Source organism: Eurypyga helias, unplaced genomic scaffold (genome assembly GCF_000690775.1).
Source record: "Eurypyga helias isolate BGI_N326 unplaced genomic scaffold, ASM69077v1 scaffold6311, whole genome shotgun sequence".
NCBI classification, from domain to species: domain Eukaryota; kingdom Metazoa; phylum Chordata; class Aves; order Eurypygiformes; family Eurypygidae; genus Eurypyga; species Eurypyga helias.
Window position 1 is genome coordinate 28617 of NW_010228831.1, and position 18813 is coordinate 47429.

Here is an 18813-nt window from a genome sequence, read left to right on the forward strand (position 1 = left end):
CTTAGCCATGCAGAAGCCTATTTCTCTCTGGGACTGGCAGCGAGAGAGGTGCTCTCTGAAGAAGGCTTCTAAATGAGTGTGCACGCTGAACTCTTACTGAACTGAATTAATTATTAAAGATGCAGATGGAGCTGTCCAAATGATAAGAACAGCTCCTGACGTATCATGATCCAAGCTTTCATTAAACCATTTCAGGCATACTAATGGCTTCCCACCGCTCATTACTTACATGCTCTTTTCTCATAGATATAATAACCCTGGTGCCCAAAGGCATGACAGGCTATGGAAATAGTGAAGTTGAAAGTACCTCAGAAGACGTACTAAGGAACTTCATACTTCCCCTCTATACTTCCCATCCTCATTTTGTGCAAACCTGTACACTGATACAAGTGCAAATGCTTATAAACTCAGAGGAAAAAAATTGAAGTAAATTGAAGTAGTAAGCAGTATCGTTACAAAAGAGTTTATGTGCATTGACAGTACTATTAAACTAAGAATTGTAAAAGTGATTTGATTAACACCTTAAAAAGCTTGCCAAGGTGAATTTCTTACATGCTACTGATACTAAGTAAGTTACACTACAAATGTGGCTCTTCTTTGGCTACACTGCACATGACACATTATTTTTCAGCCATTATACTTCTCACACTTCTTCCTCCAGTCTCTCTTGCTTTCTCAGTTGGGACGATTAGAGGGCAAAGCAATTGCTAGAGAAGAATTACTCCCAGGAACTGTGCTGTGATTGCTACCTGCTGTTTCATATTTTTGAAGTTGGGAATACTACTCCCAAAGGCCTTTTGCGTCTCAGCCTAAATGATTTGCTGGAGGATAATAATGTCATGGCCAGTAAATAATAGTGAACTATGTCTGTACATGGTCAATATGATTAAATGTCCTTCACCTCTATTCTCACTCTGACCTGGTTATGAGGAAGTGAAAAAGCTGTCAGCAATGCCCAAAGCTTCCCATGTGAAATATTATTTTAAAGCAAGGGAGAGAAATAGAGGTGACTTAGCCAAATACTACCAGTAACAATAAAATAAAAAGCTAGACACAAAAAGCAAAATTATCACCACACAATCAGACTCGAGGTAACTGAACCACTCTGGCATGAAACACAGAACAATTTTCTAGTAATGATCACAACAACTTCAAGAAACAATTTGATGTTGAAAAATATTATCTATCATATTGAAAATCTTAAATATATCTTTCAGTTGTAATTACAGGTTTAATTAAAAAAAAGAATCACTGTCACCCTGAAACTTGATTTTATGGAAATGTATTTACAATAAACTCTGCATGATTATTATGGTTTACCTTAAATTTTATGAACACCATAGTTTTTCTAATTCAACTTACACACGCATGAGTATGAACTCAAACAACTTCTACACTGCACAAGTATCTTTTCGTAAGTGGCCGCTCCATGATTAAAATAGTTTTTGATATAAACCCACCTATATACACATAAACTTATTTCAATATTGAAGATACCAGGAAGGAATAAAGTGCCTACAAAAGATGAGCCAAGTACATTTTTAATAGAAAGTTTCATAATCAAATTATCTGTTTATTTTTACATGGAGAAGTAATGTAAACTATAAGCTATAAGAAGTGTTGAAATACTACGTCTGGCATATAGACCTATAAACGTCAGAAATTGAAGTTATGCCCGATGAATGTACTTCAGGCTGAAAAAAAACAATGACAAAATACAATTCCTGCTTTTGGAAATGAAAGGGAACTGAAATTCTGTTAACATCTGACAACTCTACTACTGTATAAAGGCAGAACAGGTCACTATTTAGACTCTCAAAAGCATGAAACAAATTAATTCATCCTTCCAAACGCTCAGTAGTTATGAGAAAAGCTGTCTATGTACATAGGCTGTATAGGACCCAGCACCAGCCTTCTAGAATATTTCCCAAGCATAATCAGACTTTAAAGATACTGAACTAGAAGAAAAAATTAGTGTAACCCAAAATGGACATCTTGCATTCCCCTTCTTTCCAAATTCCTATGCTGTGCAGTGTTGGTATTATTAGTTTGAAACAACAGGGAGCTGGTTTTGCCCTGGGTCGACAGGTGACTACGTGCCTTTTACCTGCAAACACTCAGGGAATGGGCAATTGATGTATGAACACAGAATTCCATCTGAAATGGACAATGGGGCACATAGCTGTGGGTGTACACGCACACTATGACTTTGCTTAACTGACTGCAACAACAGGTATATATGCTTTCTACTGCTTACATAATATTCCATTATTTATATTAAAACAGATGAGCTTGTATGTCTGACATACATTACATGTAGCATAAATACACACCGAAGTAGTCATGGAAAAATATGTATATGCATATGCAAATACACATACAAATACTGTGTAAACGTAATTAAATATAAGATTTCCTTAATTATCCAATGCGTTAGAACACCCTTTTGAGATAATTATGTTGGATAATTAGCAGTTAAATTCTGGAACGTGTACAATAGTGACTCAGTTGAAAGCAGTAACAATGGTTCCTTTAAAAAGCTCCATGTTTAGTACTTCATTGATTTTTCATATGACTATACATGTCAATACGACCTTCAGAGTTCAAGCCATTGGGAAAAAATGGCTATGCTGAAATGCCACCACAGCTTTGACAATTAATCATTTCGTAAGCACTCTTTAAAGTTTTTTAAACATCTACATAACCACTGGTCACATTACTAATTGTTTTTAAACGTCTTCATGAAACGTCTTGTGAATAAGGATGGTATTGACTGATATTACTCAATCTTTTTAACTTTGCTGTGAGGCAACCTAAAAGGAAAGAAAAACCCAAAGTTCTTACCAGAATGATAAAGGTAACAGGTCCAATGAAACTCCAGATAAAATAGTTATCTACATGGAGCCAGCAACTATCATGGAGAAAAGAGAATGAAAAATGAACAACGGCATTAGCACCTCAGTCCAATAAACGGATAATCCAAAAATAGTTCTTAAGCTAATATTTTGTCAATAAACAATGATAAACATTGTGCAGTACCACTTAATCTATGGACAATTTTTCCTAATCTGAGACTGTTTTGCCGGGTTCTGTTTAATAACACTATTCAACTTAAAAATACATCATCAAGGATAGCTAACGTATAAGAAGAAACAAAGTCAGTCAGATTCAGTCACAGGTGCTATCATGGACTAATGAATCTAACGTCAGTAAATACTTTTCACATGTTTCCTATGTAATCTTCAAAATCTGATTTTAACTTCGTATCATATGCAAAGTGCTTGTTCTTGAGGAACACAAGACAGAAAATGTTCATACGCCATATTTTGCTGAAAACCAGTATGGTATAAATAAAATGCCTCAGCTGGGAGTATGATACCAGACTAAATTACGTGTAAACCTATTAGGGTCCACTTCACTTAGCGACTCGATTTTCATACAGCCCAGTTCCCTGTTGAATTGCTCTTGTTTGTCTTTCATCAGTAGCAAAATCAAGCAGCTTTCTTGTAGCCAATGTATCTTCCCATTCTGTAACTAATTTCAACAAAGGACAAAGTAAACACTGTTGGAAGGCAAATTCATGCCTCCAGCAACTCAAATCCCCCGAAAATGCTTTCTGTCTACCTTCTGTCACTACATATATGTATGGATGCATTTTTGTAAATAAAAGGCTGACTTTAATCCTCTCTACCCACCTGATAAAATATTATCTAAGTAAAATGTATGTGTTGGAATATTGTACTGTCACAATTCAGGACAAGAGTTAGCTAGAGGGGCAGTTGGAACAAAGAGATCTAATGAAGCATTAGCTTAAAACTGGGTGGTTAGGCCTGTCAGATACTTTAAGTTGAGAATTTTTACTTAATATACATTTGAGGCCAAAAAGTTATTTACTTTTTCAATTTGTTTCAGGTCAATCTTTTGTGTTAAAAGAAAGACCATAATTTAGAATCAGTCTCTCCAGAGTACAAATCCTCTGAACCTAGAGAATTACAAAAGACTTGATTGTAATTTGTGCACAGCATTGCCATTCTCTTACCAATAAAGCTTTCAGATGGTATTTTAGTCTGTCAGGGACCCTCTGACAGCTAATAGGCTTTAAAAAATTATTCACTTGAAAAACACTCAGGTCACTTGCAATTACTTACGCTTTCTCTGTTCCGTAGCTCTTATAGTCAATAGCGGCTGAGACACCAACTACTGTAGCAGGGAAGAGGTAGCCAGCAACATAATAGTACTTCTTCCTAGAATATTCACTTTCAAATACTTCTACTAACATTAGATAAAGCTGCACTCCTTCTAGACACATCCAGGCAAAGGCTGCCAGGAAGAAAAAGTGTAAGAGACCTGCAAATATTGGACATGCAATCTGCAAAGAAAAAGAAAGATGGAAATATAAACAACAAAATCTTTTCATCTTTAACTAAACAGTGTGTAATAGAACAGCACATACTTCTACCAAAGACCTTTCACAAATGAAGGAGTATTTTCCCTACCTGAAAACGTAAACTGAACATTTTCAAATACTAATGTGTTCACAGTAGCTGCAGAAAATAAATTCTGCTCAACAGTAGGAATGAAGGCAGGGAAATCCTGCCCTCACCCCCAGTCTTCTATTATAGGGTGGACTTTTCAATTTTATAAGCAACCCTTTAATTTTGAAACTGATATAGTCTTAGGGCTTACAGTTTAGATAGAGAGACATGAACAGTTTGTTCTAGATGCATAATGTAATACTGCTTATTTAAAATTACGAAGCAGCTATCAAGCCATTTGCATCTGCTGCAGTTTGGAAGTTTACACTGTTGTAACAGAAATCAAACTGAATTCTCCCTCCTTTTCCTGAATTCTGGGACTATGAAATTATTAGATTTCAACCCAATGAATCGCTTCTGAATGACAGAATTAATTTCACCAAGACTGCCAAAACCCTGCATGAATGTGCAGTGTAAAAAAATGAGTAAATATAGGAATAATGCTCTGTAATGATATATATACAAAAATGTAATCAATAGCTGTTGAGACAAATGAATATACAGAGAGAACATATATATGTTCCTAGTATGTCAACATTTAATTTCATCTCCTCTTTCAAAGTTTAAGCCACCTGCTTTGTTAATAGCTGATGTTTCTCAACTGGAAATGAAAAACATTGCTCTAAGTGGGAAATTAAGGCCACAGTGATATTTTTGATGGATGTAAATACTATTTATGAACATGTCTATCTTATTCTCACACCGAGTTTTTATTTCAGCCTTGCTGTTATCAGAATGCTGAAAGCTTGGCAGAGTTGTCATGTTTTAATTGAAATCCATTTCAAACCGTCATTTCAGAGAACAAGATCAGTACACACAGAGAAAACTTACCTTGTACTCTGTCTTATCGATGCCTATTAGGAAAATGAACTCAGCAATGAATAGGTTGATACAAAGGTTCTTGTGAATAGTGTTACGATCACTTTGCAGGCCACGGAAAAAACAGAATGTGAAGATGCAGATGGCCAGGCAAACAAGAGAGATGACAATTCCCACCCAGGTGATGACAGTGAGGAGCAATTCGTGCATTCCATCTTTGTACTAGAAATAACCAAGAATGGAGAAAATTAATATGACTCTTTATGAGTATAAAAAAAACCCTATTTTCACAGGTAGCATCCAGAAAAGTCACTTGTTCATTACATGAGATGGGTAAAACGTACTCAGTAATTTCCCAGTCTCAGGTCAGCTTCCCAGAAAAGCAAGGTTAGGGTAAGTCCAAGGTGAGCAGGCCTGAGAGAAAAATGTGACTATTTCAGGGCACTAGGCTCTGACCCAATCTAAGAGGAGAGTTCTCCCTGGGACCTCCTGTGAGAGTAGTACATGTTCTTTCCTACAGACCTGCAACTCCACAGAATTGAAGAAAGCAACAATATACACACCAATTAGGACAAAATCCACAATAGGTTATATATGTAATTCCATCTCTAATCTCATGTTCAGCTAAAGAAGATTCCTTGCTTCAGTTGCAACAGAATCACTTTTGACATTTTGATTTTTTTTTCAGCGACCTTTCCAAATACAATCGGTTTACGAAAAGTTTAATTTCCTTGCAAATACTGCATGCGCCGGGCCCCTGACATCCAGTAAATGCTTTAACTAGACAAGAAAATTTCCGAGTATGAAGCGGCATTTAAACAACCGGTACAGAAGCTCCCTGACCTTCCTGCTCTAAGGAGAGCTGGCACTTGTGCTTCCAGGGAACAGCCTGCACAGCTGCCCCTACAGATACTCTCCGGCTGTACTGAGGGTGTAAAACTGTTGTAAAGTTGGTCAGTAACTTTATGTCTTAAAGAAAACTCTTGTCCTTCCTTGTTTTTCTTTCCTATTATTTTGCTTGTAACTTTAGGGGTGAGGAAGTGCTACAGAAAGCAAATTGCTTTGGAAAGAGTAGGCAGAAACCATGAATACTTAAGAAATTTCAGTGATTTTGGATCTTGCTAAAAATTTGAAGTTAAATCTTTAAAAGTTTGTTCTCTGCCAATGGCTAGAAACATCATTACCTACCACAATTTCCCGATGAGCCATAAGGATTGCAAAGTTGGTTAGGTGACTACAAGCACATGTTGTATGAGTTTTATTTGTGTCAACCAGTTTGCAGCCTTGAGTTGACCAGTATCCCATCATAGTCCTCTCTGAGTAGTTCCAGAAGGAACAATTTGCATTGAAATAATTGTCAGGCTGGGAGATAAAAGGATAACATTAAATGAGGATTTTACACACTAAGATGGCAATAACAATTGTTTAATACGTGTAAAGGGTAATTTAGATTAAACTTTGCATGTTTTGGACAATAAAGTTTTTCATCAGCAAAACTGTGGACTGTGTTATACAAGGAAGACATCTAGTTTAAAAGGGACTTTATAGTCCGAAACACTCTAAAGTGTAGTCTCAATTACTGTAGGCCCAATTTTAAACAATTAGAATTTCCATCTCACGATTTTATGCACTGATGGTACATTACAGCCATTTTTGCTTTCTGCAAAATTAAGACCGTGAATTTATTCTGAAGAGATTTTTCCTGTAATTGAGAATTTGAAAATACGAGTTTTTCCTTTGACTCTCACCTTTGGTCAGGCCAAAGTCATGTGAACAGACATCAGGAAAAAGTTCATTCCTCAATGCCTATCCGTTTTGATGAAAACCAATCAAAACAGATTTATAAAAAGAGGCAAAACAAGAGGAAAATCAAACTGTATTTTCTCTGTCTTGCTAGTGATAATTTACCTTCCCCATGTGAGACATAAAACCAGAAAGGACCAAACTAATGAGCAAAAAAATGCATCAAATAAATTACCATGAAAAAAATACACACAAAAATAAAGTATAAAAAAACAAGATATAAGACTTTATTCTTGACTGAATAAATGCATTTTAAAAACTTGTATGGGCTTCCAGAACTTGGACCAAAATTAACGTAAAAAGTTAAAGTGGCATTAAAATTTGCTACATCAGACCATCAAGAATAACAGTTATTTTCTAGCCTGCTACTAATGTAAGAGTTAATTTTCAGTTAGAAACAAATTAGTCATTTACATTTTCATGTTGATTACTGAATTAGCTTTCATTAAGAATACACTTAAGTTCTAATAATCACTGAACCAGGCTCATTTAATTTTATGTTCACAGACTTAACTAAGCTTGTGTCTCTGACCTAGTCCAACATTTAAAATTCAAATGGAAAAAAAGGTTATTTTTCTGCATTGCTTTTCTCTCTTGCTGATTTTATGACCTTCCCATTAACTCATTAGCATAACTCACATCGATGTGTTCCAGTGTAAAATGCACAGGATCAGTCAGGTACACCCGGCTGGACTCCTTGTTGATAGAGGCTGCAATGACGTGGGAGTTGACAGCGATCGTGCTGTTCCGCCCAGCAAAGTCGCTGCCCAGCTTTATGGTTGCATTTTCAGTACTGAGAAAACGCCCCAAACTTTTGTAGATTATGAAAACCAGTTTTGCTAATCCTACAAAAGAAAAAAATCCCATCATCATGCCGCAGAGTCTACAGAAAGACAGCAACCTGTACTCTAATGAACCAACAATAAAGCATCAGTAAACAGAGAGGCATTTTCAGGCTTTGTATTTGAAGAAAAATGCCCAGGTACCCACAATCTTCAAGAAAAAGCCACAGAGCAGTTTTAGTGCATTTTGTTTTGTTATTTTAACTAGGAGAGGTAATGTAGGCTTTATAAAGTTAATGGAGTTTCAGTGCTCCGTGCCCAAGACTCACCATTAATGCTGTTCTGTTTCACAGTGCTTGCAGAGAGCTGAATCGAGTTGCCTCCTTTACTGCCCTGAGGAAATTTCAAGTCCTGCACCTGGCCCTCAGTAATGAGCACTGCAACATCCAAAACTAAGCAGACCAGAGGAAAAAAAAAAAAAAAAGCAGTAAAAAAGGAGAATGCAGAGAAAGTCTCTTGGCCAGACTGCAATATGCCAGATTACAGTATCTCCCCCACTCTTTATTTAGTTTTCTCACACTGCTGTCCTCATTTGCCACCGTAAGACAGATCTGTTCTGCATGTTTCAAGAACACAGTTTGTTTCTTTAACTAAACCCAGTGTACACTACTAAAATGACAGCACATTAATAGTGACAACAGGACATCAAAGTTTGTTTTAATTTGTGCCCCCAAAACATCTACTTCAAAATACCACACAAACACTGCAAAGAAATGTTAATTTTGAAGCTCCTAACATCTACGTGGTATCCTCTGCTAACAATTTTAGAACTTTAAGTACTGATTGAGATGTAAAGAGTTATTAGAACGGTCATGAAACAAATACCTAAGTATATGTATGCCCTGTATTTATCTAAATCAGTATTTGTAACTACAAAAAAAAAATTCTATTCTTTTTTCTAAATCTCATTCTGTATGAAGGTTTACAGGAAACCATTTTATTGGTTTTGCTAAAAAATATTTAATTTGAAAACTTAAGATGCCACTCAGCCCTACTTAAGTTTTAATTTTATAACACATTCTATGTTGGGAAGCTTTCATGGGATTACCATTGAAGGCTGGATTCCCTTGTTTACATAAAATCCTATAGAGTCAGAGTGGTCAATTTGTTGACAAATACCTGCATTATATTAAACTGGTCTAACTGTAGGTCTAAACTATAGACAGACAAAAGCTACGAAATTAGGGAATGATTTCTCTTTCTCTAAGCTACATGCATGGCATCAGTGTTACTATGTCCTGAAGTCAGCTTATCACAAGAAGTGATGGTTCAGTCTACTGAGCTCCATGAAACTGCTTGAGTATATCCTGAGAGAGATTTTGTGTGATTCTACTCCCATTCCTTCAGAGACAACTGGTGCAGTTACTCTGATAATGGAGTGTAACACCTTTCCTCATCCTCTACCAATATCTTTCTACTCAAATTAAAAACTAGGCAGAATCATCTTCTACAGTTACAAATATGCAGACATTGGAATGTGAAAAGTCTCATTTCTGCAGTCTATTCCAAGTCTCCATCTCAGCACCCCTCAAATCAGCAGACTTTCAGCTTCCTTGTACTTCACTGAGACTAGATTCATCTCTCTAATAAGATGATGGAATTTTAATTTTATGCATAGCAATGATTTTTGCTTTAACACATCCCGTGTACCAATATTTGCACATCTCTAATACCAAAACCCTTCATTTTTCTGTCACTACTTAAATTCCAAATTATGCTCCAACTATCTTCAGCTATTTTGCAGTCTCTGGAGCATAGCTATTCTGCATTATGGGAGATGTAGTTCACTGAACACATTTTTACCTGAAGGCAGTCATGTTTAATATAAACATTTGGCCTCTGTTCTGAGTGCCTAATATATTTAACGGGCAGAGTACGTTGCAAAAAAAAGTAATTTAAATTCATTAGGAACAGATTATATATAACAGGAAAGCATTTCTGCAGCTCTACAGAAAGCAGTTACCTCAAAAAATCCATACTCTGCCATTTAAGCAGTCTTCACATCCATACATTCCGCTAATGATTTTTCAGTGGTAAATCAACTTTGCAACATCAACTACTCTCCATTTTACACTGTATTAATGACACTAAAGAAGAATGCTAATTTCGAAGAACTAAACAAGAAAAGCATGTCTCCCCTGCTTAGGAGCATTTACCTTTCCACCAAACACTGAACAGCTCAGCTTTCCAAGAGCACATAGCTATCCAGACTATTTTTTCCTGATTCTGTGCAAATGCAGAGCACTTTAAATTATGCTTCAGAAGAAATGCACTTACCGATATTTTCTGTGGGCATTGAGACTCTAGTTGGTTCTAAGAGATTATCAGCCAAGACAAAAGCCCCTTCTTCTAACGTATCAAGTAGCATTGTGGCTGCATGGGCTTGTTCTGATGAGTTCATGTCCTTCCAGGACTCCAGAGCTTCAGGCCTGAGCAGGTTGTCCACTGTATCCACAATTGCCTGCATTCATTAGAAAACTGTCATTAGGTCTGACTGCCCTAGGGAGCTGTGGAAAATTTCCAAAGTTATCTGGTGACAATTATACTACTTAACAGTCAGAATGATTTACTGTGATTTAATGGCACTAGAAAACTACTTTCAACATAAAAACATTTTCCATCCTCTTGCTGGATTAGCATTAATAGAAGTGCAGTTAGCCACTAGCATTGCGTGGTCTCTAAGTGGTAAACATGCAGATTTGAGTCGTCTCGTGTCAGATATAAAGACAGTCTTATTAATGTGCTGAAAAGTGTAGAAATGAACGCCACAAGTTTTGCCTGAAGCTTTCATCTTAAAGTTAATGTCAAAATGTATAACTTCTATTTAAAAATACTAACAGCAAAATTGGCATTATGCAGTTTAGGCTAAAATGACAAAAATACTCTTCTGGAAACTTAGTCCCACTCATGCAGCCATAGCACTATAAACTACTTCTCGATGACAAACTGCCTTCTTTATTACAGGAGGCATGAAATGAAGCTGACTCAGTGGATATAAATTAGCCTGGGCCACTCTCACTCCCCCTCCTGTTCCTGTACCTGTTCATAGATACTTAAAAAGATTACTAACTCCCATTCCTGCACAAAGGTCAGTTAAAAAAGGAAATCAATAGAGCAAACAAGATGTCCACTGACTGTCCCTGTTACCAGTGAAGACAAAACTGTAAAACTGAATAAAGCTGCCACTTTAAAAAGTCTTTCTTGTAAGAACTCTATCACCATGTTTTAAGGTTCATTAAGCTGCATATAAAGTAACAGTAAATAAGGAAGAAGAAGAATTCAGTGACATGATTACGTTATTTTTACAAAATAATCCAATCAATCACAGTAATCAGTTAATCAATTGAAGGCAGGCTCTTAGATTAATGCATAATGTAGCTGTGCATTGAATATGCTGTGCATTGAGTACACCATGCGTTGCTGAAACACCCTGTTTACTCTGTGCCATTTACCTAGTCATAATGTGTCATTAAGCATATATATAATTTGTTTGATCAATTTAAAAGCATTGGGAATGGAAACAGAACACATTGTACAAACAGAAAGATGTCAGTCTGGAATACTGTATTGTACAAATAAACGAATAGGAAAAGGTGGTCAAGGCTATTGTCAAAGCAAGATTAATTAGCCTAATCCATTTTAATATCCTCTTTCTGTCTGCATTGTGAGCCACCATGACCTTCCTGGCAGGTGGAAGATACTTCGAAGTGGCATTAAAGCCTTTTTTCTTTCTCTAATGGGAGACAGAATAGTCAAAATGCTCGCACTGATACTGCTGCAGCCATTAACTAGAGTGGAACAGAAATTGGTCTGCAGAGGCCAGATTCATTAGTCACCAAGAAATACAGATTGGAGCCTCTAATCTGAGGTACAAATGAATCCTCTGTCACAAAGTGGGAACTTGCTTCATTTGCATATTGTAAGTCAGCTTTTGATTTGTAATTTCAAGAGGTTTATTAGTCTTATCTAAGCAGAGAGCCCATTTGAGACCTACAGAAAATGACACCAGTCGGAAATTAAGGTTGGGCTATGGTTTCTTGTGTATCTCCATATAGCGCTGACAGTATGCATTCATTAATATGAAATGCTTTTTATTTATTACGGGATAATCTAACTGCATTTTTCCTGTGGAAAATTATCACCTGCCCAGAAATATTTCTGAGGCATTCCCTCCTCTCAGACAGAGGTGAGCGGGCAGTGGGAAGACCAGGCATGGGGACCCTGTGACACAGCAGTCAGAACAACCTCACGTTCATGTTTACTATTGAAAACAAAGTATGAAAAGTCAATCTACCCAAACCTGGATTTCACTTTACTATTAAAAAAAATAGCTTCTAATTATAAAACCATTACAATTATTATTGAGAAGTTAATTTCTCTGCAGGTCTTTATCTCATTTTGTCAAATTTTTGCATAACTGGACATACCCGTCCCCTTCCTGTGCAGAAATCTCTCTTCACTATGAGTCTGAATTATTTAATTATGTTGCAGAGTATTTCAAAGTTCTTTTCAAAAAATCATCCTTGCATTTTATCTCAGAGGTTACAAGTAAAAATCAGTATTTTAAAAGAAACTTTGAAAAAATGTGCAGTAAAATTTTTCAGAGCCAGACACGATCTGTTCTAGGACTTTCTTCTCTTTTTCACAGGCATTACTTGCATTGGATCGCAGAGCAGGAGCTGGGCGCTACAGACAACCATTCTACAGCAGATGAAAGAAACTGAAAATCGGGTAGCAATGTGTTACATGCCTTCCACACAGCCTGGTTAATGGGACACGTGGCACACATTTTACTAGTAAAGTTAGAGAAATGTTTGTCTTTACATTTGATTCTGAAGTGAGTGAATCTAACCTTTATAACAACTCTTAAAACTGTAAGAAAGAGTGAATTTACTAGGTATAAGAATACACAAAGAACAAAGCAGGCTATATAATGTACATTTTTCATGCAAGCAAATTAACTCTGAACAGTCTTTGATATAAAATACTACCAAGCTGAAGTAATTTCTGTTAAGTTGCCAGCTTTTTCCTCTAACCAAAGTTGTATTATGACAGAGAAGTTATTTCCAATTCAGATGATAACCATTTCTGCTCTTTTAGTTTTGAACAAGTTGAGGTAAGAGAGTTATAAACTTTCATCTTCAATTTTTTTTTCTGAGTGTTATACCTGTGCAAAGCTAACATTTGTACAGTTGATATGGGGTACAATACACATTTATCAAAGACTGAAATACATAGGATCATGCAGCAAGATGATAAAGCGTGGCAGGTTGCTGAAGCAGGGAGAAAGCAGGGTGACAGCACAGGAGAGATACCTTAAGGTAAGCCCTGCATGTCTTCTCTCGTTTTTGGAGCTTTTTAGTAAGAAAAAAGAAAATCAGAAGTTAGACAGATTCTGTAAAGCTTCAGAAATATTAAAAAAAAAAATATTCCGGTGTTTGAAACCCTGAATTTGAACTACAGCCTGGACATTAATCTAGTTTCTGTCCAGCAATGACTATAGGAAACCATCACACAGGAAACGTTTTTCCCCAACCTTTATAGAGGTGCCTAGATATTTTTGCCCAAATGGTGGGATTTGTGTGAAAAGGTTAAAGGAGAAAATCTCTGTGTGGGCATTTGAACTGTCTCTGGGAAAACTCTTTTAAAAGCAACTAGGGATTGTAAATAAAACTATTGTCAAAATAACAGAGGAGTGCGTGGAGCGCTCTCTCTACAGGAGGCTAAAAACTGTTTCGTTTGCAGCTTGTTGACTAAGCTGACGCAAGGAAGAGGCTGAGAAACATAGTATTTCCTCTGAGAAAAAGAAGAATGGTAATAACACCTGTGATTTGTTTTTAAACCACTAAGACATATATTTTCTTCAAATGCTTCTCTGAACATCATTCCGGAGAAAACACTTATTCGTGTTTTAGCTATGTGTCTTTATAAAAAAGGCATTTTTATAAAGATCATTTATAAGTGATGCTGGCGTCTTTAGAAGGCTAAGAAAGTGCTATTATTCTGCAGGAAGTCAGACTGAAATAAAACCCTACACCTATGCAGAATCCCACTGATTTTATTACATGTTCAGGGTTAAAAGGACCACTGGATAAACATGCTGATTTGTGACAGAATTTCTGAGAGCTAATGCCCATTTCTCACACACTAGTTGTAAGGCATTCCAGGTCTTAATAAGGGACATAGCTATGTATTTTAGAACCAGTGAGCTATTGTGAATTATATCTTATTCCCCAAAGAAGGTAATTGCAACTTTCCGCTGTGTATTTACTGCTGTTTTCTCTTACGTGTTTATTCCAGAACTACAAGCACGCAGGACAAAGTATAGATTAGTATTTCTGAAAGGAAAAAAAAAAAACCAACACGGGCAATGGTTATCCCATCGGGAGGACGTGATGGGAGGTATGTACCTTGTTATAACTCCTTCCAGCAGAGTCTTTTTCACTGGGCCGTAGTTCCTGCAGCTGAGCGTCCAAAATGTCCACGAGCTGCTCCATCAGCCTCACTGATGAACTAACATCGCCAGCAAAGACAGGTCCTTTGGTGTGTTTAGCCAGTTCATTGGCCAGACTAGCAGCATTTTCTCCACTTCTGATCTGAAATGACAATTTATATTATCTCAGCAGGGTCTCTTGTTCTGCTTACGGCTCCTAATTCCAATTCCCCGTGTACCTTTGTTGTGGTGAAATAACCATTTGCACATACATTGAAATCTACAACTAATTGAGACCAATAACGTTCTCTTTATCTCAGAAGATTAAAGGTTCTTAGATCCGTGACACACAAAAGCAGTTCTTAACAGCCATCAAAACCAGAAATCAGACTGGGACTTTTGGGCTAGATTTTCTATTCATCCTCACTTTCACTTTACTGCTGTTATCAGACAGTAAGAAATCTATTTGTTCATACTACTGCTTGAGGCATTTGAAAGTCAAGTAGCCTGGTACTGACAACAAATTATCCAGTTTTCATAAACTTAGTAAATCTCAGTAGGGAGGGAAAACACAGAAAGCAGCTCTGCGCTCTAATCATACTGTTATTAATGCAGTCAGACAAAAATCTATTTATTACAGTATAATTTTTCCCGAACCAAAAAACCCTACTGTATACCACAGATTTTGCTGAGTGATTTATAGTATCAGATTTATTAAGCAAACGTAGCTTTTGTTTTTGAACACAAGAAAATCTACTTGGCTTTAAATAGCGATAAAAACTTAAGCAGATCCAATACAAAAATTTAACTCAGAGGGTTAAAGAGTATACCAAAACGCAGATATGAACCTAACAATCGGCCAATGTTTTGCACTCAAAGTACACATAGCTCCTTCTACTTTAAATGAACAGAGTAATAAAGATAGTTTCAACAAACTGAATTATTAATGTTCAGAGGTAAAATCCTTAATCACCAATGTACAACAGATTAAAAGGTTTCAACCAACCTTCTGAGCCAGCTGATTTACCCAGTGTGAGGTGCAGTTGCTAAGATCAGGGCCTTTGGTGTTCCATGTTCCCGTTAAGACCACGCAGAGATACGAGGCAGTTCCTACAACAGATGTAGAAAACTACAGTGAAATAGAAACCATTTTTCGGCACGCATTCAGAAAATCAGCTACACTGTGCTCCTAAGCAATGTTAAATTCTGAATGCTGCTAATGGCAGCAGTTGACAATAATTGACAAAAACGTACGGAAATAATGTAGATTAAAAACAGCAATAAAAAAGTCAGTGAAAAGTACCAGACGTTTTCTGCAAACAAACAAAAAGCCCTTGATTTTTCCTGGAGCTTATCCAGAGGGGAGCTCGTAATGAGAAAGGCAGCTGTAAGCATATTTCACAACAGTCCTCAAGCAAAGCCCTAAAATTTGACCTGGATTCTCAAAAGCGCATGCACAACGTAATTCTGTGGCTACGCTCAAATGCCGTTTGTAGATTAAAACTTGACCATTGCCTGTAGATACTGCCTTCTCCATGTAACAAAAAATCGTGTGACAGACAGTTTGAGATTAAAGAAAAATTCACCATGAGAGAGCAGCACATTGCTTTTGAAATGTCTGCTTGAAATCAAGATATATTTTTAAAGGCAATACCTCGTGTTCCTTTGGGGCAAGGGCGTTCAACCATCATTCCTCTTTGTGTCTGAGGCCAGCTAATCCCCCTGGCCTCAGTCGGTTCACAGAATCTCTCTGGCAAAGGGAAAAAACTTGTCACAGGAGGAATTTTGGTTGTGGAAACGGGTGGCGGTGGCTTGGGTCCTCTGCTTCCTTCCTTTGTTCCTCCAGCTAATGTTGTGCTTATGGGACCTTTCTGTGATGTAGTGCTAGTGGTTGACACTGTGGTTTTGTACAGTTCTGCTGAAGAAGTTATTGTCACTGCTGTGGTAGGCACTGCACAGAGAAAATTAGAGTAATAATAAAGTAAATTACTTCAGAATTATTTAAAAAAATATTCTTTAAATGTTATTTATGTAGTTTCAAAGGATTCTCTGGTGTGCTTAAGATACAACTTCGACTGTTTTCTTTTTTCCTTACTCCCAGCTCATACCAGTATGATGTTTCAGCACATTCTCCAAATAATCTCTACCGTAATAAAAATTGATAGTTACATTTCTAAAGGCTGAAAGGCAGTACTAGTGAGATATCAGTACGTAACAAACACACTCAAAGCAATTAAAGAATACTTAATCACTTTTGCAATCACTCAATAGCCAGAATCGTTTGAATCAGCATGCGGTAAACAGTGTAGTTCAGCTTTAATAACAAAGGCAGTGGGCTGTAACTAACGAGACCATTTTTAAAAAAACAGACCCAAAACCAAGTCACTACACACCTTCCAGGAAAATAATTATGATAACATCTTCCTACCCGGCAGTCATTCTGCTTGAGAGAGCTGCAGCGTGGCCCATTAGCTCCAAACAGAAGCAGTGTCTAGCATGTACACGGTGTTCTCGTGTTCAAACATTTTGGGCCTTAACATCCTTTTTTGATAAAGCAGGTATGAAGATACAACTCATTCAAGCCAGTGACAAGTACCAGGTTTAATCTTTTAAGAAACACTAGGATGGGCTTAGGCCAAATCACTTCTGCCTGGGACTCACTCCACTGACCCACGTTGGGAACGCAGTGCTGGAGCTGCTGAGGACCCGCCCGAGCTGTGCCACGGTTGTGAGGCTTCGGAGAGATAATACTAGTTAGGGATACTGGAGATACCAGTCCAGAATTCCTGTTCATCACCTTCAAATGTATACTGAGCAACAGCTGAAACAATGCCAGTGAGCAATGTAACTGAAACAGTGATCATTAATTATTTCCAAATCTTCATTAGTGTTCACAATGCTTTTAGGCACATAAAAGCTGAGAATAAATAAGCTCATATAAAGTAATTTTTAAATCCTAACTGATACAGAAATAAATTAAGATAATTTTAGGATTAAAAGTGGCTTTTTTCTTTTTTTATTTTTAATTCTGCTAGGCCCCTGAACTCTGACTTACTGGACAATGTGTCTTCTCAAAATTAAATCATAAACAAAAAACAAAAGAAGAGCTGGTCACTTTCTGACAGCAGATGTTCTTTAAGTTAGTGTTTTGAATAGGATTAACTTTCAGTAGTTTGGCAGACAACAATTATTTCAAAATAATCTTTCACTTATATTTCAGTTATATTAGGAGTCTCAAACATGAATTTATCCTTTTATTTTCATAAGAATTTAGAAAGGAGTTTTTGAACATCAGGATCTGTTTTCAAAGACTAAATGCAAAGATATGCTTTCATCCCTCTCTTGCTCACAAATGAGAAAATTCTTCAGAGGCTGTCTTCTCTTCAGTCTCATTCTTGACTGCTTGAATACAGTCTGTGTAACTGTGCTGAACTCGTGGCATAGCCAGTTACTACGAAACCTATTGAAATCCCCAGATCTGTTCTGCAAGTGCTTGCCTGACATCTTGTGAAACTGCTGTAATTTTCTTTTGATTACAATGCATGCAGCCTTCTAGTGCTTTCCCAATTAACATTTGTCAAAAGCATTTGCAATCACTTGCAGAAGTGTCAGGCAGTGCCTGCTGAATCAGGTTCTAGGGAACTGGGAACTGGTGGAGACAGAGATCCGCCTTGTTCTGAAAGCTGAAGGTGATGGCATCCGCCAGCTGCCATGCACTGTCTTGTAGAGCACTCTACCAATACAAGATAATGGTAGTGGTGATTAATATGCCACAACTAAGAAGAACAACAAACTCCATGTCGAGGTTATAACCTATTGTTCCAAGTAGCAGGGGTGAGCCGTACAAGGCTGAAGATAACATCATTTTTGTTCAATGCTAAAAAAGCCGCTATTACAATGCAAGATTCTATTTTAGATTTTTTGACTAGGCTTGATATGCTGAGTAGAAAACCAAAACCTCTTCTGCCTTCCTCCTTTTTTTTAAGAACAGGCATGTCTCATTATCAGCTGAAGACAGTCTTCATAAAATTTAAGGAAAAAAAAAAGGCAATAGATAGTAAATCCAAAGACTCAAATTGAGGGTAATTAATTTACATTTGTTTCATGCAGTTCCTAACAGCTGATTTAAACAGTTATGTATACTATCTGTTTCTAAAAATGAAGACACCACTGGAATAAAACTTAACACCTGTTTTAACAGTGTGATGTCTATAAAAAAACCGTAACACAATTACCTGAGAAACAGGGGAATTTAACTTTGTTTCCTAAACTGACAATGAAGAGTAGATTTTAGAGAAGGCACACAAAAGAATAGTTTGGGTTGGAAGGGACCTTAAAGACCATCTAGTTCCAACCCCCCTGCCATGGGCAGGGACACCTT

The 18813-nt window shown here is 37.0% G+C and overlaps 1 protein-coding gene across 1 annotated transcript in view; it reads right to left on the reverse strand.

Annotated features, from left to right (window-relative positions):
• Positions 1 to 18813, reverse strand: part of LPHN2 (latrophilin 2) — a 73478-nt gene that overhangs the window by 19704 nt on the left and 34961 nt on the right. Inside the window, exons 5-15 of the mRNA XM_010160154.1 lie at positions 16087 to 16182; positions 15439 to 15542; positions 14410 to 14595; positions 13315 to 13353; positions 10277 to 10460; positions 8269 to 8391; positions 7797 to 8002; positions 6543 to 6716; positions 5367 to 5576; positions 4149 to 4369; positions 2845 to 2911 (exon numbers count right to left, since the gene is read on the reverse strand). Of these exons, the coding sequence (XP_010158456.1) occupies positions 2845 to 2911; positions 4149 to 4369; positions 5367 to 5576; positions 6543 to 6716; positions 7797 to 8002; positions 8269 to 8391; positions 10277 to 10460; positions 13315 to 13353; positions 14410 to 14595; positions 15439 to 15542; positions 16087 to 16182 (1610 nt within the window). The remainder of the gene's footprint in view (positions 1 to 2844; positions 2912 to 4148; positions 4370 to 5366; positions 5577 to 6542; positions 6717 to 7796; positions 8003 to 8268; positions 8392 to 10276; positions 10461 to 13314; positions 13354 to 14409; positions 14596 to 15438; positions 15543 to 16086; positions 16183 to 18813) is intronic.